Source organism: Orycteropus afer, unplaced genomic scaffold (genome assembly GCF_000298275.1).
Source record: "Orycteropus afer afer isolate SDZICR_OR568_19922 unplaced genomic scaffold, OryAfe1.0 scaffold00038, whole genome shotgun sequence".
In the NCBI taxonomy this organism is placed as follows: Eukaryota; Metazoa; Chordata; class Mammalia; order Tubulidentata; family Orycteropodidae; genus Orycteropus; species Orycteropus afer.
The window spans coordinates 7,452,446-7,476,985 of NW_006921625.1; the positions used below are offsets into that span (position 1 = coordinate 7,452,446).

Genomic DNA, 24,540 nt, shown 5'->3' on the forward strand with positions numbered 1-24,540 from the left:
ATTGCTATTCTGACCTAAAGTATTAAACACAAAAATGCCAACTCTTTTAAATATGAATCTAGAAACTGCCCCCAATGTCAACACATTAATGAAAATTCCGATTTTTAAATGCTATAAAGGTAGCCCAACAGGTCATCTAGATCCTATTTCTATGTAAAAATTCACCTACAGAATAATACTCAGTCCAGACAGAGCAGTGCCTAGTAACTGCTTCCCGTTCACTCTCTGGTTCTGTCAGGCTACGAACAGTCATTCAGAATGGGTGGCAGCCTCAGGGCATTATGGGAAAGGGGCCCTGACCCTCCTGTGATGATGTCAAGTTGCTCAGTGGCAGGTGTCCTGTGAAAGAGCATTACTATCTCACTGTTCAAAGGAAGGTCAGACCGGATGATCAGGTTTCGTTTTACTCTAGAAGCTTCTGGGTAACCTTTCTGTAGCTCCTTGGCATTCCAGAGCCCCTTGCTCTGCTCCTCTGGAGATGGCCCTCCACAGTGATTCATACCTGGGCTCCCGAGAGACATTAAGCCCTTGTGTTTCAAGGGATTTGATGAGAACTCTGCTGGTCCAGCCCTACGTTTTTTCGTTCTGACTTAAATCTCTGTCCAAACTATCAAAACTTTTTTTTTCAACTAAGGGTAAAGAGCTGTAATTTCAGTATTTTTAGTCAGTGAACATAATCCAACATCTTTCTCTAAGTTAAAAGGTACTTCAGAAAGGGCAGACTCTAAAACTTCTCTCTGCCTGGTCCTCATTAACTGTGAGCAAATTACAAGGAGAAAACATTACCCACATCCAAGAGAGACTGACAGCTCCCCTCATTCTACGACAATCCAACAGTAAGCCAATGCATACAAATCTGAGAAAAACGTTAAGACTTACTGGTCATCTGAAATTCCGCAAATGCTACTCTTTCTAACTGCACTCTCAGTAGTTCACATGGAGTGTCTTTCAGTAACTGAAAAAGCTTCCCAGCTTTGCTGTAGTGGAGATCTGCCAGGACCCGGTGCTGCTTCCTAAGATGCTCGTCACCAACCTAGAGCCAGAAATAAAAGAAGAACACAAATCCTACGGCTGGGTTTCACACGCTTAACCAAGTCTCCTGACTGATGTCTAAATGCGGTGTAGTGTCTGCTTCCAAAAGTCCTGCAGTTTTAGCTCTTACACAGTTTTAGCTCTTCCATTCAGGTCTTTGATCCATCTTGAGTTAATTTTCAGATATGATGGGAGGGAGAGATCCAATTCCAGTGTCTGCATGTGGAGACCAGTTGTAGCAGCATCATTTGCTATAAACACTATTCTTTCCCCACTGAATCGTTGAGGCACCTGGAACCTGCTTCTGCCCTGAGGATCTCAGGCCTTCTGGGCAAACTTAGATTTTGGTTCTGGGGCCTCATATGGCAGAAAGAAAAGAGCCAAGTGGTAGCTCAATGGTGAAAGAAATCCTCTTGAAGTGGGAGAAAAATGTGGAGCAAAACTAAAGTTCATAAAAAAGACCAGGCGTACTGGTCTGATAAAAGACTGGTAAAACCGAAGACTATGGTCTCTAGTTACCTTTCAGGCCTAGAACTGAACTCACTCCTGTGGCTTCCAACCAAACAACAGACAGGCACATAAAGTGAACATTTACACCAGGTAGGTACACGCCTTAAAACAATCCATCTTGGGAGATCCGAAGGGTAGTGTTTGCACTGGGAGATAGTTCAGAGGGCAGGAATGCATGGGAAAGAAGGACACAGGGAAGAGGTAAATACAGGGAAAAAGTGGAAAAAGCTGTTACATTATGGGGGTTGCAGTCAATGTCATGATACTAAACGGCTATGAACTGCTGCATGGAAAATGAATTTGCTCTGTAAACTTTCACCCAAATCACAATTTAAAAAAAGAAAGAAATCCTCTCAAGATGAAGCTGGATCTTCAATGACAGGACTCTCAGGAGAAGGGCAATCTAGAAGCAACCCCACGCCCAAGGGATGAAAAATAAGCTGTCTTGGTATCAAGAAAGGGGAAAAACAAGAAAATAAAGACGCAAACAGATAAAACTCACTCCCAAGAAACTGGAAGCACAAGACTCCTGGCAGAATCAAAGCAACTTCTCTGAAGGTGGCTCCTTCATCTGAGACCTCATGTACTTCTTAGAAATACATGTATTTGAGGACCAGGATTCATACGTAAGGCAGTTCACAGATGATTTGTGATCACCAAACGAAAACGACCCAGAAACTCACTGATCACAGAAATGAACGAGCTGTGGTATGCTCACTTACTGAATGCGATTCAGCTGAGAAAATGAAGGGCTCTACGTGCACCAACATGAACGCACCTCAAAAGCATGATGTTACACGAAGGCATTAAGCTCCAGAAGGAGACAGTATGAGCCCTTTCAGAAAGACCACAAGTGGGTAAGTGTAAACATAGTAAATAGTAACACATGAAACAGGTATGGGCATCAGGACCAGAAACTTCAGGATCGTGTGGGCAGGCAGAGAGGGCGACACAGCCTGCAAGGGCACGCAGGTGGTTTCTAAGAGAGGGCGACAGGGCCCGCAAGGGCACGCAGGCAGTTTCTAAAGCATCCTCCAGTCCGAACTGTGCACATGGGGGTTTCACTTGTTATACTTTAAACTCTACACATATTTCAATATATTTTCTATGTGCTTTTATATGGGTGCTCTACTTTACAATAAAAGTAGATTTAAATGGGAGATGGGCATCACACATCAAGTTTTTCTAAGGTAGCTAATTAAAGTAGATGGTGTTTAAAATATACACTGGAATGTAAGAAAAGCACCAAGATCACCTTTAAACTGACTCGGCACAGAATTTCAACAGGAACGCCAGTACCTGGTTGCGCAGACAGCTGTGGTACATGGAAGCCAGCCTGTGATGGATGGTCGCAGCCCGGTACTGACACAAGGGCTGCCGAGCAGACGCCGAGTCCACGTCACAGTACTTCAGTGACTTCATCATGGCCTCACTGACTTCTTTCTCAATCTGGGGGGGGGGGGGGGGCAGGTTGAGGAGGAAAGAAAAAAAAGGTCCATCATCTGAACTGTAAGAGTTTTTACAACATTTTAACATTGCCTGCCAAAGAAAAGATGCTACTGGATGCCCCGTGTTTGTGAAGCCGACCAATTGTACAGCCCATAACTAGCAGTACCTGTTCCTGAGCTTTTCTGGACAGTGGGGCGTAATCTTGTTGGAGAGTCGCCATAGTAAAGTAAGTAGTGGACAGTTCCCAGTTCACCGAATCCCAAACGGAGGGGTGTATTTCTCGTGCACCCAATGACCTAAGAGCTTTCAAATAGTAATCAACAGCCTGCAAGGGAGAAAAAAGTTTAACTTCTGACTAAGTTTGCCAATATCGCACTGAAATAAAACATACTTTAAAAAAAAAGCAACAGGCGTAATTTAATTTTGGGAGAATCTGTAAACCTACATTAGGCAGAAAGTCAGTAAAGCAATGGCAATATTGTAATGACCAGCTGTTTCACACGGCCAGAATGCCCCTTCCTGCTGTATGGCCTGGTACGGCCTCTGGACATGGGCAGTGCCTAAGGAGCCATACTACCCTGTTGGTTCTCCTTCTAAATGAAAGTGACGGCTTCTGTAAGTAGTAAGCTAGAAAATAATGCTTAGCAATGTCCAGATGGATAGAAAATTTGCCAGATTTTACTATTTAATTAAAAAAAAAAAAAAAAGAACCGCCAAGACTATGGCCCCTGGCTATCCTGGAACTGTACTCACTTCCACAGATGAGCTCTCAGCCACATGAGAGAAAGGCCTACAAGCAGAACACCTATTCCAGGGAGATGCAGCCTTCAGATCATCCAACAGGGAGAGATCAGAAGGGCCGCATTTGCACGGGGGGAAAGCTGGCCAGACAGGAAAGCACAGACAAGAAGGACACAGGGAAGGGCAGCACAGGGAGGAGAGGGGAGAGCCCTTTATTGTGGGGACTGTAATCAGTGCTGTGAAGCAAAATCTGTAGGAACTATTGAGTATAAAACTTATGTTTGTAAATGTGCACCCAAATCACAATGAAAATTTTAAAAATAAATAAAAAACAGAAGAAGAAATTATTTTTTTCCAGCACACTCATCCTTCAAGACATGGTCATTCTATTTAAAAGACAAAGCCAGCCACCCAACCACAGTCCATTCCATCACTCAGCACTAATTCCTACATTTCTGTATCATTTCCACACATCTCCTCTCTTCATATGTGCATATAAACTTAAAAAAGAACAACAAAACACACTCATGAGTTTTTTTTTCTCTTCACATTTATTATGCCAATAAAAGAGCCCTGGGGATGCAGTAGTTAAAGTGCGCTCAGCTGTTAACCAAAGGTTGGCAGTTCAAACCCACCAGCCACTCCATGGGAGAAAAACATGGCACTCTGCCCCCGTAAAGATGACAGCCTAGGAAACCCTAGGGGGCACTTTGACTCTGTCACATGGGCTCACTACAGTAAGAATCAACTTGATGGCAGTGAGTTATGCCAAAAATATCTCCCACTGATGGCATTTAAATAGCTTCCAACCACCCAATCAAGCACGTGTCCCTGTTTTCTCTCACCCTCTCCAGCCCTGATTACCATTTGCCAAAAAATATTCTGGCAATTTGATACACAAAACTCAAATTTTAAATTTCATACAAATCATTCCTGGGTCTGTATCAGCCCTTCACTATTTTCACACGTGTGAACTGTCTGTTCAGGCTTTACTCTGTTGGACCAGTTCCTTTTCAACAATTCCTAACTGTTCTTTCTATGTGAAGAGTGCATCATCTCTGATCTGTTTCCCCTAGATCGTGGGACTGTGGTTTGCGTTTCCGTTTCTGATGTACACTGAATACACTTTCTCACACAATTCAAGTTGTCCACCCTGTACTGTGCGTTTTCTGTGTAGGGGCCATGCGGGGAACATTCCTCTCCAGCTCAGCAGATAAGCCTCTCCCTGTATTTTCTTCTGGTACTTCCTCGGCTTCACTTCCTTCATGTCCACCTTTAATCCACTTGACACGCACTCTGGGTACAACACAATGTGTGGAATCACCAGCTTTTCCTATCAGTTCAGTCCTTACCGTTAGGCCAGCTGCTAAGTGTTCTGCTGTTCTGCCTACGCCCGTGCCATGAGCACACCTAATTAGCTTTGTGATATTGTATAGGAGGGGCACCAAGGTCAAAGGAGCGTTACGTGCGTTACCTTATTGTAATATAAGCCTTCTTCCGGTGAGAATTCACGTTTCAGCTCGTCGCCAGCTCCACAGTGCGCCTGTGCACAGATTCGCATCAGCCTTCCCGTGTTACACAATAAAAGGGCAGTGTTTGTAGCGTCATCGATTAACTCAAAGTTGTGAATTCCCTTTTCAAAACAAGAAAAGCTTTTTTTCCACAACTGTTGCTCTGCAGCAGACACACTTTTGCTCACTTTGCAAAAACACAAAGAAAGAAAGAAACCGTGTAAGCACGTAATGGCGTGCAGCCCACAGACCTCTCCCAATGAGAGCAGGGGCAATCGGGGAGGCCAGCAAAGGCCCAAGGACAGTGTGCCACTCTAACCCTACAATGTTAGCCAACTGACATCAGAGCAAATACAAAAACCTCCGCGTCAATGACTATTTGGTCAAGATCAAGAGGATGTGCTGCCCTTGGCCTTGTTCGAGGTTCCATTTTGCGTGCTAACTCTTATAGGGTTCTGACCACCACTTCTCATCCGTCTTCACAGACGCTCCCTCCTCCAGATACCCTTTACATACATGCAGGGTCTTCCACTGGCCATGAACTTTTCAGGGGCACTATGTCCCCACTGGGCCCTCAGGAGTATCTCAGACTCCCCTTCTCATGCTGTGTGTCTGTATCCCTAGTGGGCACAGTTCACAGGTCAACAGGCACTTAGGCCTACCTCAGCCTCCCCTTCTCACACTATGTGTTCAGCCTTTCCAATTAAGCCATTCTCATGATGTCAACTGTCACTCCTGTGCAAATGGCCCCCGGCCTATGTCTCTCCTGGTCCCAATAGCTGTAAGCACCCATTTCTATCTGACCTTTTCATAGATTTCCTATGGGTTTCTCAAATTCAACATGGGCCCAAATGAACCCATCACCCTGACGAGGTCCCTCCAGATCGCTGGAGCCCACCCCTCTGGCTCCTCTCACTGCTGCCCATCGGTCTGGAAAGCCCCTTGTTCCTCATCTCTGCCTGCTGGCGTTCCACAGATCATGCCCTGTTCGGAGCACTGCTTGTCCCCAAAGCACCCAGGAGCTCCACGCCACAATGCCCTCCTCACCACACTGCACTGCACTTGTACGTTCCCATGGCATCTGTCGGATTCCCATTCCTTTCTGGTTTCCCGATTAGTCAGAAGACCACATCTTAGCTGACCACATGTCCAACCTGGTTGGACTGACACGGAGTGAACCATGCAAGGAGGAATGGAGGACATCCCAATGGGAAATCATGTTTGTCCTAACTGCATTTCTTGAGAATTTAACAATCCAAATGACAGGACACCCCTTCATGACACAGCACCAAGTGTCATGGTTCTGTGCTTGAATTGCTACACAATCTGCCTGATTCTGTGGACTAGACAATAAAGGGGGACCCAGTGGGGTACTCACCTCCTCGCTCACTCTGCAACGCAGCAGCCTGATTCATATAAAACACACCGATTTCATTTCTAACGTTACCCATTCTCTTCAGGACTTGTACGTAGTGCTCTGGATTCTGGCTTTTTAGGTCACTGAACTGTAAGATTTCATTAGCAGCTTCATAACATTTACAACTAACTGAAAGCTGACTTTCTAAATCTGTAGATAGATCAGTGGCCCACGCAAATCCTTAAAGAAAATAAGAAACCTGAGTGAGTCACATGCACCCTTATTCCCTAGTACTTAAATCACCCTGGTATTTTTAAGACTGAACAAGAAAATCACAGGAAATGCAACATAAACATACTAACATTTATCGACTACAACTAAGTTTCACTATAAAGATTTTAAATAATAAAACAAGAAAACTGGAGCTAATACAATATATGAACATAGTGAGATTCAATAAATACAACCAACTTTTTCATTTTCAGAGCAAACTTACTTATTTACAAAACTCAATGTTTTCTTGGGGCTTCAACAGCGGATAAACACATTGTTCCCGATAAACACCAATTCCCATCACCAAGATTTCACAAGGCACGCCTGTTCACTGGCACAGACCGAAAGCTGCCTGCTGATACAAGGCAACGTTTCCTGTGTATGGATGGACGGATTTCCTGCAATAAAGCTCTGAGCACTCAGCAGAGGCCAGGTGTGGACTCTGCCTGCCAATGCTGAGTGCCAAGACGGCTGCTGTCAGCCTGGGAAAAGTAATGACAAGTGCCATCTAGTGGGGACTGGAGCAAACACAGGCACTGGACCCAAATTCAAGGTGGAGGAAGGTAGCACTCGTGCGACAGTGCTGAAGAAGGCTGAGAACATGGGCCTCACAAAGACACACACCAAGTGGAGCTACCAGGAGGGAGCGGGAAGAACACCCTGAGGACTGGTCTGCTGCGTTTACTAAAATAAAATGACCATTTGAGAAACACGGGGGGAGAAGGAAAAGAAAGAGGGCAAAAATATCAGGAAATAATACATTCTTCCCCCAATGTATTTCCTTCAGCTGTTTCTTTAGAGATACACATGAAAGGATACAAACAACTCAAGGGCACAGTGAACTGTGCCACCTTCTGACAGATGTCACGTCCCACTTAACTATCCTCACTGCGGCAAGGTTATCTAACTGCATTGAGCGGAGAGAGACCGAGCTCTGGGTGAAATCCCATGATTGCCGGCTCTGAAACCTGACAGCTCCAAGACACAGTGTGCATTCAGGGAGACAGCTGGCAATGAACTAACTGTGAAAACTGACATCCTCTTTATCTCAGCCTCAGGAACCATTCAGAAGGCAACTTGTCTACCTTCACCAGCTGTTGTTCCTTTCCAAAAGAAAAGCCCTGGCGTGGCTGGCCGACAGAGAAGGTTCCTCAAAACACCTTCTGCGAAGTGTACAGAAAGTCAACATAATTACTGCCAGAGCTCTCATCAACAGGCAGACCTCGGAGAAACCAAAGGTTCGGTTCCAGAACACCACAATAAAGTGAATGTCGCAATAAAGGGAGTCACAGGAGTTTTCGGGCTTCCCAGTGCATATCAAAGTTACATTACATCACACTGTAGTCTGTCACATGATTTTACATATTTTTTTATAATCTATTAAATGTGCAATAGCATTATGGAAAAGTTTAAAACACTGTGAGAATGACCAAAACACATAGAGACAAAAAGTGAGCACATAATGTTGGAAAAATGGTGCCAAACCTTCAATTTGTAAAAAACCCATCTGCAAAGCACAATAAAGGTATGGGCTTGCATGTTGCTGTAAGGCTGCAAGATATGCCACTGGCATTTCAGATACTAGCAGGGTCATGGTGGGCAGGAACAGGAGAGCTTCCAGACAGACTAGGAAGAAGGAGGGGACCATCCCCTTCTGAAAAAACTGGCCACTGAAAACTTTATTACTGGAAAACTTCATGGACAGCAGGGAAACACTGTCTGATACAGTGCCAGAAAATAAGCCCCTCAGCTTGGAAGGCACTCAAAACATGACTGGGGAAGAGCTGCCCCCCCCCCCCAAAGTGGAGCTGACCTTAATGACATGGATGGAGTAAAGCTTTTGGGACCTCCCTTTGCTGATGGGGCATGACTCAAAATGGGGAGAAACAGCTGCAAACATTAATTAACAATTGGAATGTGGAATGTACAAACTATGAATCTAAGAAAATGAGAAGTTGTCAAAAATGAAATGGAATACAAAAGGGACTGGTATTGTCCACTTGGAATCCTACAACCGTATGATCTAGTATGCTGGGAATGATAAAGTGGAATGGTGTTGCATTCATTATCAAAGGCAGATCTACTCTGAAGTACAATGCTGTCAGTGATAGGATAACATCCATATGTTTACAAGGACCAGGTAATACTATTATTCAAATTTATGCACCTACTAAAGCCAAAGATGAAGAAATTGAAGACTTTGACCGACTGCTGTAGTCTGAAATTGACCAAACATATGATCAAATTGCACTGATAACTGATGATAAGAATGTGAAAGTTGGAAACAAGACAAATCAATAGCTGAAAAATATGATCTTGGTGATAGAAATGATGTCAGAGGTTGCATGATAGAATTCTGCAAGACCAAGGACTTATTCACTATAAATACCTTCTTTCAACAACATGAATAGTAACCATACATATGGACCTTGTCAGATGGAATATAAAGGAATCAAATCAACTTAATCTGTGGAAAGAGACAATGGATAAGCTCAATACCCTCAGTCAGAACAAGGCCAGCAGCCAACTGTAGAATGAAACATCAACTGCTTGTATGCAAGTTTAAGTTGAAACTGAAGAAAATTAAAACAAGTCCACAAGAGCCAAAATATAACCTTGTGTACATCCCACCTGAATGAATCTAGAGACCATCCGAAGAACAGATCTGACACACTGAACACCGATGACTGAAAACCAGACGACTTATGGGATGGTATCAAGAACATCATACCTGAAGAAAGCAAAGGGTCATTAAAAAGACAGGAAAGAAGAAAAGACCAAAATGGATGTCAAAAGACACTCTGAAATTTGCTCTTGAATGGTAAGTAGCTGATGCAAATGGAAGAAATAATGATGTAAAAGAGCTGAACAGAAGATCTCCAAGGGCAGCTTGAGAAGGCAAAGTAAAGTATTATAGTGAAATGTGTAAAGACCTGGAGTTAGAAAAGCAAAAGGGAAAAAACAGGTTTGGCATTCTCAAGTTGAAAAAACTGAAGGAAAAAACCCAAGCCTCAAGTTGAGACTCTGAAGGATTCTAGGGGCAAAATACTGAATGATGCAGGATCATCAAAGGAAGATGAAGGAATACAGTCACTGTACCAAAGAGAACTGGCTGATGTTTCATCATTCCAGAGGGAGCATATGGTAAAGAACCAATGGTATTGAAGGAAGAAGTCCAAGCTGCACTGAAGGAACTGGCAACAAAGACGACTCCAGGAATTCATGGAATGCCTACTGAAATATTTCAACAAATGGCTGCTGAGCTGAAGGTGCTCACTTGTTCATGTCAAGAAATTTGGGAGACAGCTACCTGGCCAACTGACTTTGCTGAAGATAATTCAAAATGATTGCAGCAGTATATTGACAGGAAACTGCCAGAAATTCAACCAGATTCAGAAGAGGGCATAGAACAAAGGATATTATTGCTGATGTAAGATGGATCTTGGCCGAAAGCAGAAAATACCACAAAGATGCTTACTTGTGTTTTACTGACTACGCAAAGGCATTCATCTGTGTGGATCGTAACAAATTATGGACAACATCGTGAAGAACAGGAATTCCAGAACACTTAGTTGTGCTCATGAAGAACCCGTACATAGACCAGGAGGCAGCTGTTTGAACAGAAAAGGGGATACTGCATGGTTTAAAACCAGAAAGTGTGTGTGTCAGGGTTGTATCCTTTCACCATACTTATCCAATCTGTATGCTGAGCAAATAATCTAAGACGCTGGACTGAAGAAGGATTAGAGGAAGACTCATTAACAACCTGAGATATGCAGATGACAAAACCCTGATTGCTGAGAATGAAGACAACTTAAAGCAAAGACTACAGCATTCAATAGGGTTTACACTTCAACATAAAAAAAAAAAAACCCAAAATCCTCCTAAGTTGACCAGTAAGCAACATTATGATAAATGACGAAAAGACTGAAGTTGTCAAGGATTTCATTTTACTTGGATCCACAATCAACATCCATGGAAGCAGGAGTCAAGAAATCAGATGATGTATTACATTGAGGAAATCTGTTGTATAAGGCCTATTTAAAATGCTAAAGAACAAAGATGTCACTTGAAAGACTAAGGTGCGCCTGACCAAGCCATGGTATTTTCATCTGCACCTGAGAATTGGACAGTAAGGACACTGCAGAAGAGCTGATGTGTTTGAATTGTGGTGTTGGCAGAGAATACTGAGCATACCATGGGCTGCTAAAAAAAAATGAACAAATCTGTCTTGGAGGAAGTATAGCCAGACGTCGTCTCTTGTACTTTGGTCATGTTGTCTGAAGGAACCAATCCCTTGAGAGAGGAATTATGCTTAGTAAAGTAGATGCTTAGCAGAAAAGGGGAAGACCCTCGATGAGATGGACTGACACAGTGGCCGTGGTGATGGGCTCAAGCAAGGTAATGATTGTGAGGATGGCACAGGTCAGGCAGTGTTTCACTCTGTTTTACATGAGGTCACTACGAGTTGTAACCAAGTCAATGGCCCCCTACAACAATAGTAAACTGTGGTATGCCTGCATTCAGTTCTAATTATAACATATTTCAAAACCGCCACATATACAGTTACACAGGATCATGCTCAACTGTACAATTAAGAAATAATACAGAGTGACTATCCCGCCACTACAGGTTTCCGCCACTTTTCTGGGTATACTCAGCTAAGCATGAGCTGCACTGACTGATCCCAATGTGAGTAACTGAGCTGTTCGCTACCTTGACAACTGGACTCTCTGTGGAGGCTGTGCAGTATCTCCTGATCCTCTTTGGTTTGATAATTAAACTCTTCAAGGTGTGCGGCTCTGTTATTTGCATTCTGGGCCAGCATCAACTGGATGTCCCCGCAGAGCGTCAGGTATTGAGAAAGGAACAGCAGCACTTCCGAAAGCATATTGGTGCACAGGCAGCAGTAGGTATCTATTTGGGAAGGGTGAGGAGGACAAAAAACCACAAGGGCTTTCAACACGAATGGACATGGTAGATGGTAAGAAGATGTGTTACTAGCTGAAAGCTCTGCACCAGTGTCTACTCTGAAATTTATGCAGGGTAACATGCATGGCTTCAAATATCCCAAAATGAAGAAGTATTAAACCACTCAGAGAAAATAATACATATTTAGGATTAGAAGAAATCATTTTAAAATAAAATTTCCCTAGAGAAAGAGAACTAAAACCTCACAGTGTGCACATACCTCTTGCCCCCATGCCCACCACACAGTGGTTAGGTGCTCACCATGGCTCTGCAAGGCCAACTTAATGTATCGCAAGGCTCTTCCGTATTTCTGAAGACTCATTGCAGCATCAGACAAAACATAGTAGGCCTTGGATGACTTGAGAATCAGCTGAAGTTTCATCTTATGTTGCCACGACCCAGGGGTCATCCCAGACTGACTGGAGTAATGGCCCTTCTGCAGGGAGCCCACTGTGCCACAGGGAAAAAGCAGCATATTTTATGTGAACGCAAGTCTCACTGTAAAAAACATTTCCTGTCTTAATAAGAACACGCTGTCCTCAGGTACCGTTGCTGCAAGAACTGGTAACCATTGTGCTTTACTACTTAAGGAAGTGATGTCAAGTGGCAGGTGTCGGCTTCCCTCCATTGTCAATTCCTCCCTCCTCTCTCAGGGTCACTGACTGACCTACACTCCAGACGCTGCCACCTTCTCCAGTGTGTTTGTCAACCTGCCGACAAGAGTGTCTCCCGCAGCACAGTTTTAATCAGATGCCTGTTCTGAAGCTCAGACACGGCTGTTCAGCACCTGACAAACCACGGGGAAGCATCGTGGCCTGCCTCCGGAACCGCTGCCTTTCATGAACTTCCTTCTCCTCCCTCAAATGCTCCATCTGTCTAGATGCAGTTTCTCCTTGTTCATGGGGCACCTGCCCCTTCCTTACTCAAACCCACCAGCCACTCCTTGGAAGGAAGACTGGGCTCAGCTCACCATTTCCTTTCTAGGAATACTGTTTATTTATAGCCCAGCCCGTCACTAGTCTCTTCATTTAAGCACCATGCCCAGCACTGGAGATAGTACCATGAAGAACAGTTTCTGTCCTTGGAGACGTCACAGACTGGGGGTGAAGATGGGCTGACAATACAAAACTCCAAAAACCAAACTCATTGCCGTCTAGTCAGTCCCGACTCACGGCAACCCCTCCTTGGGTTTCCGAGGCAGTATCTCTATGGAAGTAGATTGCCCAGTCTTCCTTCCAAGGAGTGGCTGGGGGTTTGAACCACCAGCCTTCTGGTTAGCAATCAAATGCCTTAGGCACTATCCAACAAGCCACCACAAATACACTCAGTGTAACCCCAAAGGTAAGAACATGGTGTGAGAGACAGCCTCATCTCCTGTTAGAAAATGTGTCACTTTTTGATCAGGTTATAATGAAGGGCACTTTGTCTCTATTCCAGTTTTACTAGAGTATGTATTTTTTTTCTCTGCTATTATGGGACATAAAATGAACTCTGGAGGCACTGTGGTTATAGCATTTGGCTGCTAACCAAAAGGTGGGTGGTTTGAAGCAACCAGCTGCTCTGTGGGAGAAGACGAGGCAGTCTTCTTCTATAAAGATTTATAGCCCTGGAGACCCTATGGGGCAGTTCTCCCCTGTCCTATAGAGCCACTATGAGTCAGAATTGACTTGACAGCAGTGCATTTGGTTTTTTTGGTCTATGGTACACAAACCCCTTAGGGGTGAGAAAGCAAGTTTTCTAACTGGATAAACATTTAGTTTTCTGTGTGTGAGGCACACTAGAAAAACAAAAGAGGAATGAAATGAAGTTCTTGCCAACAACTGTGCGTGTGACCGTTTAACCCAGAAAACTATGACACAGGCAGACTTCAAGTGCTCACAGCTCAAAATGGGGGGGCATGGGGGGCGTTGAGCACTTCTGACAAGGGACAAAGGCTTTGAGCTTGAGCAGCATGTTCCACATGTTCGGGAGGTGAAGAGGGAAGAAGGGTCAGAAAAGGCACCCCTGAGAAAAGCATGCCATGGGGAAGGCAGACGCCCCCAGTCCTGCCATGGGTCCCCTCACTGCACATGGGCTCAAGCACCCAGGCAGCGCTACAGGAAGACTGGCGGTGACATTTCTCTACCCTGCCCCCAACCACCCAACCATTACCGTTTGGGGGCTGGGGGATGTCCAGATAGCACTTGGTATTATTTCAAACGTGGAGGATCTCAAAATATTTTTTAAAACAACTAGAGTGGATCTCGGAAGGAAGGTTGTGCAATCTACTCCTGTAGTGATACTGCCTCGGAAACCCAAGGAGGAGTCACTATGAGTTAGGTCCGATTTGACGGCACATAACAACAACAACAACAGAGTGGATCTAAAAGGGAAGTAAAGGCTGGAAAATCAAATACAAGTTGTATTAAAGTAAACAAGACACTCAAGGCTTTTACTTCCAAGTCCACACGTTCTTCATGAAGTGATGTGCCAGAGAACAGATGGTAAATCATAAATGGCGTTTTGCATTTGCTCCTGCACGATTAGCTAACAGCAGCTGGCACGCTGACAGCATGTATGAGTGTAGTCACACATTAACTCACGTCATTTTTTCAACAACCCGTCTCCACTGTGAGAGAGAGGCAACAAGGCTCCAAAGGGGGACCATCTCGCCCGAGCACAGCCAAGGCTCAGAGCATCCACACACTCTCCTACTTTGACTGCAGTGGCCATGTCCAACCCCACCTGGCTGAAGGGGTCCCTTCTCAGCAGGTGATGGGAACAATCAGCACTCTTACGTCTCTATTAGAAATCTCTACGAAGGAGTGCAATTATACTACTGTTTTATATTTGTAATGAAGGGACAGTCTCCCCTACCTCCTTACTTACACATCATCCTTTTTCTAAATTCCGTTGAATGCATGCCTTTGCTAACCCAAGTCTGTTGTTGGTAAGGTCCTTGTACATCATTCCACTGAAGGCACAGTGATTCCACTTACTTTTGTCCAGAAACAAGGCCATCTGCTTCTCCAGGCCCTCAGGACCCCCCTGAGTGGATTCATCCTCATACTTCAGTGGAATCGGGGTGTTGGGGTCAGCTGCAGGAAGGTCACCTTCTTTTTTGATGCTGCTATCCACAGATTTTAAACCCTTAAAAAACAGAACATATTTGCTGCTAACTTGACCAAAGGTCAAGTGACAACTAAGTACTAGGCAGTGACTAGGCTACCCAACTCATTTAGGAAATTTACATTCTGCAAACAGACTTGACAAAAGCAAGTTCGATCTGAAAGGGGTGGGAAAAACTAATTAGATTTTCACTTTAAACTTACAAACATTACAGCAGAATACCATCCAGATGACATTTACTCACTGATCAAGTGCTATTTGACCAGCAAGTACATTCTGGTGAGAAGTGGAGACTGAACTTGAACTCACCTCTAGGACGTAGCTAAGAACCAGTCTACAGCGCTCTTCTGTGTCATGGCAAACTGGAAACGCACAGCTTGGCTTCAGAAACAAACGTTTGAAATGATTACTATGCCACCAACACAACAAATTCCTAAGCTTTCACCTCCTGGGAATGCCTGCAGCCCAACACCAGGGGCAGCCATGAGTAGGAATCAACTTGACAGCAACAGGTTTTGGTTTGGGGTGTAAATCAGTAATTGAGAAATCTGCTGATGTAGTCAGCTTAGTGAAATCTCTGATACTAAGTTTAAGGTACTATTTTTGTTGCATATGAAATTATCATAAACTTCAACAAAAATCTTGATTAACAACAAGATACACAGGCATACCCTGGAGATACTGCGGGTTTGGCTCTAGACCACTGTAATCGAGCAAGTATTGCAATCAAGCGAGTCACAGGAACTTTTTGCTTTCCCAGGACTAAGAAAGTTATGTTTATACTATACTGTAGTGAACTAAGTGTGCAGTACTGTGCACACTTCAAAAAAGTTTGAAATACTGTAAAAACTACCAAGACATGACACAGAGACATGAAATAAGCACAGCTGTTGGAAAAATGGGTGCTGACAGACTTACTAGACCAGCAGGGTTGCCACAAACTTTAAATTTGTATTAAAAAAAAAAAAAAAATCAGGTCTGCAAAGTGCAATAAAGTAACCCAAATAAAGTAACCCAAATAAAACGAGGGTAAAGCCTACAACACTTTCAGTACTCAATGTAATAAGTAACCTTTTTGTAAGTGCACGCTGATCTAGTCCAAAAAAACCAAACTCACTGCCTCAAGCTGATTCTGATTCATAGCAACCCCCGCTGGGTTTCCAATGCTGTAAATCTTTATGGAAGAAGACTGCCCCATCATCCTGCAGAGCGGCTGGTGGATCTCAACCTCTGACCTTCTGGTTAGCAACCAAATGCCTTATCCATTACGCCACCATAGCTCTCCATCTATTAGGTAGGCTCAACTCTTAAGTAACACTGATACTTGGTAACTCACAGTGAACAAAAGCCCGAGTTTAGCAATGTTAATAAGCGTCACCAGTGGTCTCCTGTATAACTGACAGTGTTACTTAGGAGCCCAGCCAGTAACAGCTTCCACCTGCTAAGTGACTACTGGGTGTGAGGGTCTCTGCCAGGCAGGTCATGTCACTGAATCCCAGGAGGTTAGTATTTCACTCTCACTTCACAGCAGAGAAGTGGGCTGATGCACAACAGCCTGTCCGAGGACACAGGGAGGGAAGGGGAAGCTGGGACTCTGAAGGCCAATCACCGAAGGCCAAGAAGACAGCACTGACTAAAGCTGTGTCTGTGTGGACAGCTACGGCTGCACCAAGGCCTCTGACACAGCACCGTCACCGTGAAAACTGGTACTAACTTACCCCGCTATCTTTAACCATCACCTAGCTGTCCCCTAAGTCCAGGGTCTTGGGATGTCACCCAGCTTCTCAAAGCCATGTGACTTCTGTAATCAATTTTGTTTATAATCCAAAAAATATTTTTCTACTCCCCTGTGAAATTCACACTGAAAATGCACTAAAATTTAAAAGACAGCCAGTGACTTTCTCCAGTAGTCGTCTAGTGAAACATTTACTGAGAGCCATTATAAGATTTCCACCTGGGAGACCCAAGCCTGTCTGTCCCTGGGGAAGCTTCCATTCTAGTGACGGGAGAGAGACACAAAGAGAAACTTCAGACATAGACGTGCATCACCAAGAGACACAAGAGAGCAAAGGTAGCAGCAGGAAGAGAGAACACCTTGGCCAGAGTGGCCAGGGCACGGCTCCTGGAGGAGGAGAAATTCAGCTGAGACTTCCAGCTGAGAGAGGAGCCGTGCAGAGATCTGGGGAGGTTCCAGCAGAAGCAATGGCAAATGCAAAGGCCTCAAGCAGGGATGATCTTCGATGTGTCTGAGAGACTGAGAAAAAGCCAGAACAGATGAGGTATACAAGAAAGCAGAGGAGGAGGTCAGAAAGACAGGCAATGCGTCAGGGTGACAGGGATGCCCTCTCAAAAGCTTACTTCATAGAAACTTTCTGCTGAAAGTTAAACTCAAAGCTTAACCAAGAGGTTTTCTGGAAATAGGACTGCTTCACAGGCAACAGTCTTTTACAGCTGACCTGGGTCTAATCCCAAGAAGGCAAAACTGGAAAGAATCAGTTTAGAAAATAGAACCTAATCATATTACTTGCAGAGGTACAGCTGACATATCCCACATTGAGGGAAACCTGAAGGGCAGGGAGTGGCAGGAGTCTCTCTGGCCCTGACCAGGGTAGGGACAGGTCCAATGTGGCTGACACGACCAGGGTCACAGGAACATCGTATTATTATACACAGGCAGTACCTGCACAGGCTGTAGTTATACCCTGATAAAGCCTATTGGTTGAATTTTATGGGAGCCTGTTGGACAAAGCCCAAGAGCTGTATCCACTGGACACAGGAGGCGGGGGGGGGGGGGTGTGGCTGTGCCAGTAGCTAGATGGGGATCTGTGCACATCTGGCCTCAGGGTGGAGATGGGGGTGACTGGCTGGCAGGCGTTGGGTATGGAGAGGTGGCCACAGGGACTGTGCGTGTAGGGAGCATGGCTGGCAATGGTGGCACTGGCCATCGCTACCCTGTTAGCATATCTGCCACTGCCCAGAACACCACAGGCCCAACCAGTGCCGTCAGGGCAGAAGTGCAGGAGCCGCGGCAGGCGATGCCTGGTGCCAGGAGTGAAAAGCTGCGTGGTTGCTGGATGGGTGAATGACAGCAGGAGGGGGGAAGAAGGAGGTGCTGTGGGAATTGGGATATTCCCTGTATCCCCACTGCTCATCCACTCTGGCGGTCTGAGGTCTTTAAAACCATTAAGGGGAAGTAATAAAGGAGAACTGCTTTCCCTTTAAAATAAGAAACAAAAATAATACCTTATGGGCTATGGACATAGATGTAGTCGGACGCCGCCTCAACAAATGTGAAATGATGCATATCTGGATGTTCACTGAACAGCTGTTTAGCCACTGCCAACATTTTAATGCAAGTTCTAATACACTTACTCTGATCTGATGGATGGATTTGTATTTTTCAGGGACTGACAATTCTCCAACAGACTTAATTATAGCCACCGCCTTGTTGTCCTCTGAGGGGTCAGAGCTGGTGCTGTAGGATCCGTTTTCATCGCTGTCTGGCATCTCCTCCTCCTCCTCCTCACTGTAACTTTCATCAGAGTTCTCATTTAAAGGAGATTCTGAACTTTCCTCTTTTTTAGGTTCATCCAATTGAAAAAGTTCTGAAAGCATGTAATTGGCTGAAGCAATAATCTTATAAGGAGGAAAAAAAAAAAAAAGGAGGAGACATACGTGTGACTGTCAGGCAAAAGGAGCCCCCGGAGAGGAAGGAACCTCACCTCTGCACTGACAAGCCATGGGAGGAGGCCTGCCAACAAGATGCTCTGCTGAGTAGACTAAATGACCAGAAACATACAAAACAGCATTCCCGTCAAACAAGAAAGCAAAGTTTCTCTTTCCAACAAGGAGTTAATGCGAGCTCATCATTAACAAAATCCATTGCCACTAAGTCAGTATGGACTCATAGTGACCCTGTAGGACAGAGCAGAACTGCCCCATAGGGTTTCCAAGGCTATAATCTTTGTAGAAGCAGACTGCCACTACTTTCTCCCATGAGGTGACGGGTGGGTTCTAATCACTGACCCTTCAGTTAGCAGCCAAGTGCTTGACTACTACGCCACCAGGGCTCCTGTGGTGTAAGACATTTGGCTGCTCACCAGAAGATCAACAGTTCAAACCCACCAGCCACTCTGTAGGAGGAAGATGCGGCACTCTTCCTTCATAAAGGTTTATACGGCCTTGGAAATCCAACGGGGGTTGCTGTGAGCTGGAATCGACTAGATGGCAGTGCCTTGGTTTTCTGGAACAATTACTACACAATCTATGTTCTGGGAGAGAAAAAAACACTACCTACTGAGAGAAGTCCATCCTGAGAGCTCTTTTCCATTTACTTTATTATAATTTGTTATTAAGTAATCCTAAGGTATTTGACTGCTAATCAGAAGGCTAGTGGTTCAAACCCACCAGCCACTCCTTGGAAGAAAGGTGTGGCACTCTATTTCCATAGTGATACCGCTTCAGAAACCCAAGGAGGGGACGCTTTGAGTCAGATCCAACTTGACAACAGTGAGTTTGGGTTTTTTTGGTTTAATTCTTAATCAAAGACACTAACTAGTCTTAATACCGTTCTCTAACTTTGACATAAACCACTCAAGCTGTTAAACATCACCCCCTCCATCAGCAGATATAGTCAGAAACTGTTCTGTCACTTCAAAACTTCTCCTCTGGGATAACTTACATCCCCAAACCAGATGTGGTAACAATTAAAATTAACTTGGACATTTTTCTTTGTAAAAAAAAAAAGTGTATAGATCATACCTTTTAGATTTAAATAACAGAAAACAACTAGCTGTACAGAAAAATACAGCTGTCAAGTGCAGACAGTTGTGGAGGAGAGCAGCATAAAACTGGGAAGTGTGACAAATGATTGTTAAGAGATGCTCTCACGTACTGAAATATGGCATGCAAACCTTATCTATACTGACAAAGTGAGAACAAGTCTATTAGTGTAAGTCTATCTTTCCTTCAATGGTAAGAGAAAACCAACACAGAACTCTGCTAGAATTACTGGGGCTTCAATTTCTAGAGTGGCACCGTCCACGAGAAATGCAACGCGGGCAGCATGACACTGAGAAGTTTCCAGAACCCATGTTAGTAGTACCCGGTGAGATGAATTTCATAATATACTGAATCCAATATCCCATGTCATTGCCTTCGAGATGATTTTGACTCATAGCAACCCTTTAAGAACAGGGTAGACCCTCTGAGGCTATAATCTTTAGAGAAGCAGACTGCCACATCATTCCCTTAGGGAGCAGCTGGTTTGTTCTAAGTGCCCACCTGTGATTAGCAACCGAGCGTTTAGTCACTGTGCCACCAGGACTCCTTTAATCTAATATATACACTGTACTATCATTTCAACATGCACTGTGCAGACATACATACTCTTCAAAATCCATGAGTACTTCATGCTTACAGCCTCTCTCTACACAGACGGGGCATATTCCAGTGCTGGGCAGCCATGTGATCAGCGGCTACCCTGTCAGACAGAGCTGTCACACAGCACGGCTAGAAACCTCCACTTCCTGTCGAGGCGACAATGCCAGAGAGGCTCTGAGAGAACATACACACGTTCATCTTACCTGAGGGTGCCTGCTTTTGTCCAACAGTTTAACACAATTAAGGAGCAACGTCCTAATCGTCCCATAGTGCTTCTTGTTTTGAGTCTTCTTCACCATCATGTTGCAAGCAACCCTAAAAAACCATTTTCTATCAACTTGACTCCTTATTCAGCATTCCCCACAAGATTCAAGTCTAGGGATGCTCTCACTTCCAAGAGGAGGGCTCCTAGAAATAACTGGATGTTGTATTTTACTCCCCCCCAAAAAATTTACACTGTTTTCACAGGAAACCTGAATATCTGGTCCACCCCAAATGTATCTATTTCTTTAAATTATGAAAGCCTAAAAAGTATTTAAAAGTCTGGCTTTAGGGGGTGCGGCTGTCTGCTGTCACTTTTCAAACACGGCCAGTGCCTCGTTCACCTTAACCCCTGACGGCACTCACCTGTACAGGAGGATGGCCACCGGCATCGTGAACGGGTTTTGGTACTTGTCTTCAGTTTCCTCACACAGAGTCGTGAGGTCATAGAGCTTCACTATATCACTGCCACTTGCTGCAGAGAGACGGAAGCCTCAATGGACTGCAGTCACCCACACCCATGACCTTGCTCATTCAAGAACTCACTTACCTTTAAACAGCCAGTAGGTATGGCCTTCTTTGGTACAGTTTGACTTCAGAAACGATAAGATGTTCTGTGCAATGTCCTTTATGACTTTAGTGGAAAAATTGGAGTTTTCCAAATTGGGGATCTCCTCTGTCTTGATCATTTCGTACTTCTGTAAAACACAGATGGAAGGCAGTGGGAGAGAGAACTTTGGCAGCAGCACTCGTCCCGTTAGAACACTAGAACGCACACAAACGTGTGAACCTGCAGTGCTGCCGACTGTCTCCCTCCTCAAAGCACTCCTCTCCTGGGCTCCAGCCCACACTGCTCTCCCTGCTCTGCTCCTCACTCCAAAAGCTCCCTCTCTCCCCAGCCACGGAATAAGGTCCAATGTTTGATTTTCACAGATGCCTTTGGTGATGACATCTAATGGGAAGCAGGCAGACAACCCCACGCCGTCCTCTCTAATGGCTGCCATCCCCACCAGCCCACAGGGCATTTTTATGTTTTCCTCAAGCTGAAGACATGACGGACACAAATACATCGTCTTCTCTGCCTGGAACCAGACCCATGTCCCTATCTCAGATAACAATGCCACCAATACTCTAGTCTCCCAGTCTCTGAACCTGGAGTTCCCTTTGACTCTTCCTCACACCTCCACCACTAAACAGTCTTTTTAGGGTAATGGTTTCATAGTGGCTCTCAATCAGGGCCCCAATCAGACTCATCTACAAAGCTTTCCAAGCAGATCCTGCCTGCCCAGAGTCCTGAAGGCCCGAGCAGGTATATTTCCTAAGAGGCACGCTGACTTAAGCACAGTGCAGGTTAAGAATCACTGGGCTGGAGCATAATGATCTCACGTAGATACCGGCTCAAACACAGCCACATGAGCCACGAGCCACGAGACCCTGGGCAACTCCTGTGGGCTCCCTGAGCCTGTTTTCCTCTCCACTGAAAGGGGAGGCACACGAGGCAGCTAAGAAGATCCAATGAAGTAATGCATTCACTTAGTACAGAGTCTGGACTCAAACAAGCCTTAGTCAGCGCAAGCCAGCCTCTGCCACTACTGGACCTCACCATCTCACATGCGTGACATGACCTACAGATGCAGTGTGGTGTCTGGTCAGTCTTCTTGTCTCCAAATCCTCCCTGCTTGCCCAGCGTTCTCGCTCTCTAAGTGAACATCCCAGCACGGTGCATGTGCTTCCCAGATGCACAGCCTTCACTGATTCTGGATCACCAACTGAGCCAAGGCCAAAGTCCTCAGCTCTGCATTCAAGAGTCTCCATTATCTGTCCACAACTTTTCCAACCTTATTTCCAACTCTTCTGTTACAAGAATCGTACATCCCAGCAAACTGGATTCAACACCATTCTCTATTCACTTACTTACAGCAGCCTTTAACATCACCCCCCTTCATTTTCTCAGGTGCTCTTATTCAAGACCCAGTTAAATGTCACTTCTCCCATGAAGCCTTTCTTTCATATCTAAGAGTTACCCCAACCACTCTGACCTCCAGATCCCTGCGGGCAGGCTACACTTCACACATTCCCCATCTTCTCTCTCTCTTTGCGCATCTTCACTTCCTAACAGATTACATCTTTCTGAGTAGTGACGAAATCTTAAGCCTTTGTTTTCCTTCAGCATTTAAAATGGGGACAAAGTGCCTTTGTCAACAGTACATACTCAATAAGAAATTTGCTACACTGGCTATCTACTTTATGCTGTTCTCAAAGGCCTTTTCCCCCCCGGAACTCTGTACAATCCCAGAGAATATTTGTATACTGAAGAAGTCCCTTCACTGTGTAAACATTCTCAGGTAATTACTACAGTGTCTGACGTTAAAAACGAGAAGTCTACAGCTAGAGTGTCAGCTGACCATGTTTATGACCCTGACACAAATTGCCTGTGAAGTTACATTCCTGTCACATCTAGTCTGACATCACCAAGTTAAGACTGAAGACACCCACAATTCAGTTTATTCACAGCTCTCTGCCTAACATACACCTCAGTCTTTAAGGGCCTGAGCAGCTTTGGTGAGGTACTCTCTGCACCACTTTTCCCTGGATAGATTCTCAGAAGACAGTCACACTGGGTCTTACCTGCACAATCCCGTTGACATGAAAACACATCACAAGCTCTGGTACGTTGCATATCAAGTTGTCCAACCAATAGTCAATTCCAGTTAGCACATTAATTGGTTTGTTGTTATCCCTGAAAATATGCATTTCCAGAGTTATCTGGTTTCATTAGGAGGTTCCACCATGAACCATTTGGGACTTTCTTCCCCATTTACCTATTTTAATCTATTTTCCCTCAATGGGTGGTGCCCTGGACACCCCCTCTTTTCTGATGAGATATGCACACTGCAGCTTGGCGTCTGTGCTATACTGAGCCCACTTCTGTAAACTGTTTACATTTCTAGCTGGTTATCCTTAAGGATTCAGTCAGGTGAGGAGGAGTCAGGATGGCAGGTGACTGTGAGGATACTCCATGTTCCTCCTACAAGCTGAGGTGAGAGATTGAACCTGCATGTGATAATGCCCAGGTCACAAGTCACACTGGCCCCTATGAACCAGATGGAGCATGAAGAAAAATGTTTAGTCTGTGAACAGGAAGCTGGTAAGCCACCTCCATATGTAATTAAATTCTACTATGTTCTCAGACATAAGAACAGGCCAACTCCTTGTGGTGTAGTGCCTAAGACAGATGACTATTAACCAGAAGGTTGGTGGTTCAAACCCACCAGCTACTTTGTGGAAGGAACACTGGACAACCTATCCTCATAAAGATTTACCGCCTCGGAAACACAAAGGGAGTCGCCATGAGTCAGAATCGACTCAATGGCAGTAAGTTTCGTTTTTTGTTTTTTAGAACAAAGACTGAACTATAGGGCTTCCAGCGTTTGCTAATAAAAGCATCTTCCTTACTTTTTACTTACTTGCCTTTTTAGTTGGCAAGAGGAGGGGGTCAAAAACCTAGAAACAGAAAAGGATGCCCAAATAAAGCTGATGGAACACTGATTCTAAAGGAAGAATATATATGATTTCAGATCAAGGAGGGACATAATTTTGGTTACCTGAGACGTAAGCTGACCGCTGGATATCTGCCTCCTCCAAATATAGGCATGTTGGAGCCAACCAGCATATGTATATCCTCAAATGTCCACAAAATATTCCGAACAAAATCATTTTTAAGACCCTTTGATTCAAAAATAAAATAGGCACTATTTAATCAACAGAAAACCCGTCATCTCCCCCCCACCGTGATCCACAGAAAGATCAGAAAACGGAAGAGACAGAGGAAATGAAAGTCTCAGAAGTGGGAGATCACAGCGGGCTGGAGGAGTGAGTGACTTCCAGGGTCAAGAGGATGCTTTTCCTACCAATTCCCACTGAACCGCGTCTCTGAGGGATGAA

At 44.7% G+C, this 24,540-nt stretch overlaps 1 protein-coding gene across 1 annotated transcript in view; it reads right to left on the reverse strand.

Annotated features, from left to right (window-relative positions):
* Positions 1-24,540, reverse strand: part of EDRF1 (erythroid differentiation regulatory factor 1) — a 39,288-nt gene that overhangs the window by 5,399 nt on the left and 9,349 nt on the right. The window contains exons 8-23 of the mRNA XM_042780406.1: positions 24,201-24,322; positions 23,224-23,335; positions 21,146-21,293; positions 20,962-21,070; positions 20,538-20,649; positions 18,325-18,588; positions 15,262-15,333; positions 14,823-14,973; positions 12,106-12,294; positions 11,590-11,790; positions 6,622-6,840; positions 5,207-5,430; positions 3,158-3,316; positions 2,842-2,991; positions 880-1,033; positions 357-502 (exon numbers count right to left, since the gene is read on the reverse strand). Coding sequence (XP_042636340.1) covers positions 357-502; positions 880-1,033; positions 2,842-2,991; positions 3,158-3,316; positions 5,207-5,430; positions 6,622-6,840; positions 11,590-11,790; positions 12,106-12,294; positions 14,823-14,973; positions 15,262-15,333; positions 18,325-18,588; positions 20,538-20,649; positions 20,962-21,070; positions 21,146-21,293; positions 23,224-23,335; positions 24,201-24,322 — 2,532 coding nt within the window. The remainder of the gene's footprint in view (positions 1-356; positions 503-879; positions 1,034-2,841; positions 2,992-3,157; positions 3,317-5,206; positions 5,431-6,621; positions 6,841-11,589; positions 11,791-12,105; positions 12,295-14,822; positions 14,974-15,261; positions 15,334-18,324; positions 18,589-20,537; positions 20,650-20,961; positions 21,071-21,145; positions 21,294-23,223; positions 23,336-24,200; positions 24,323-24,540) is intronic.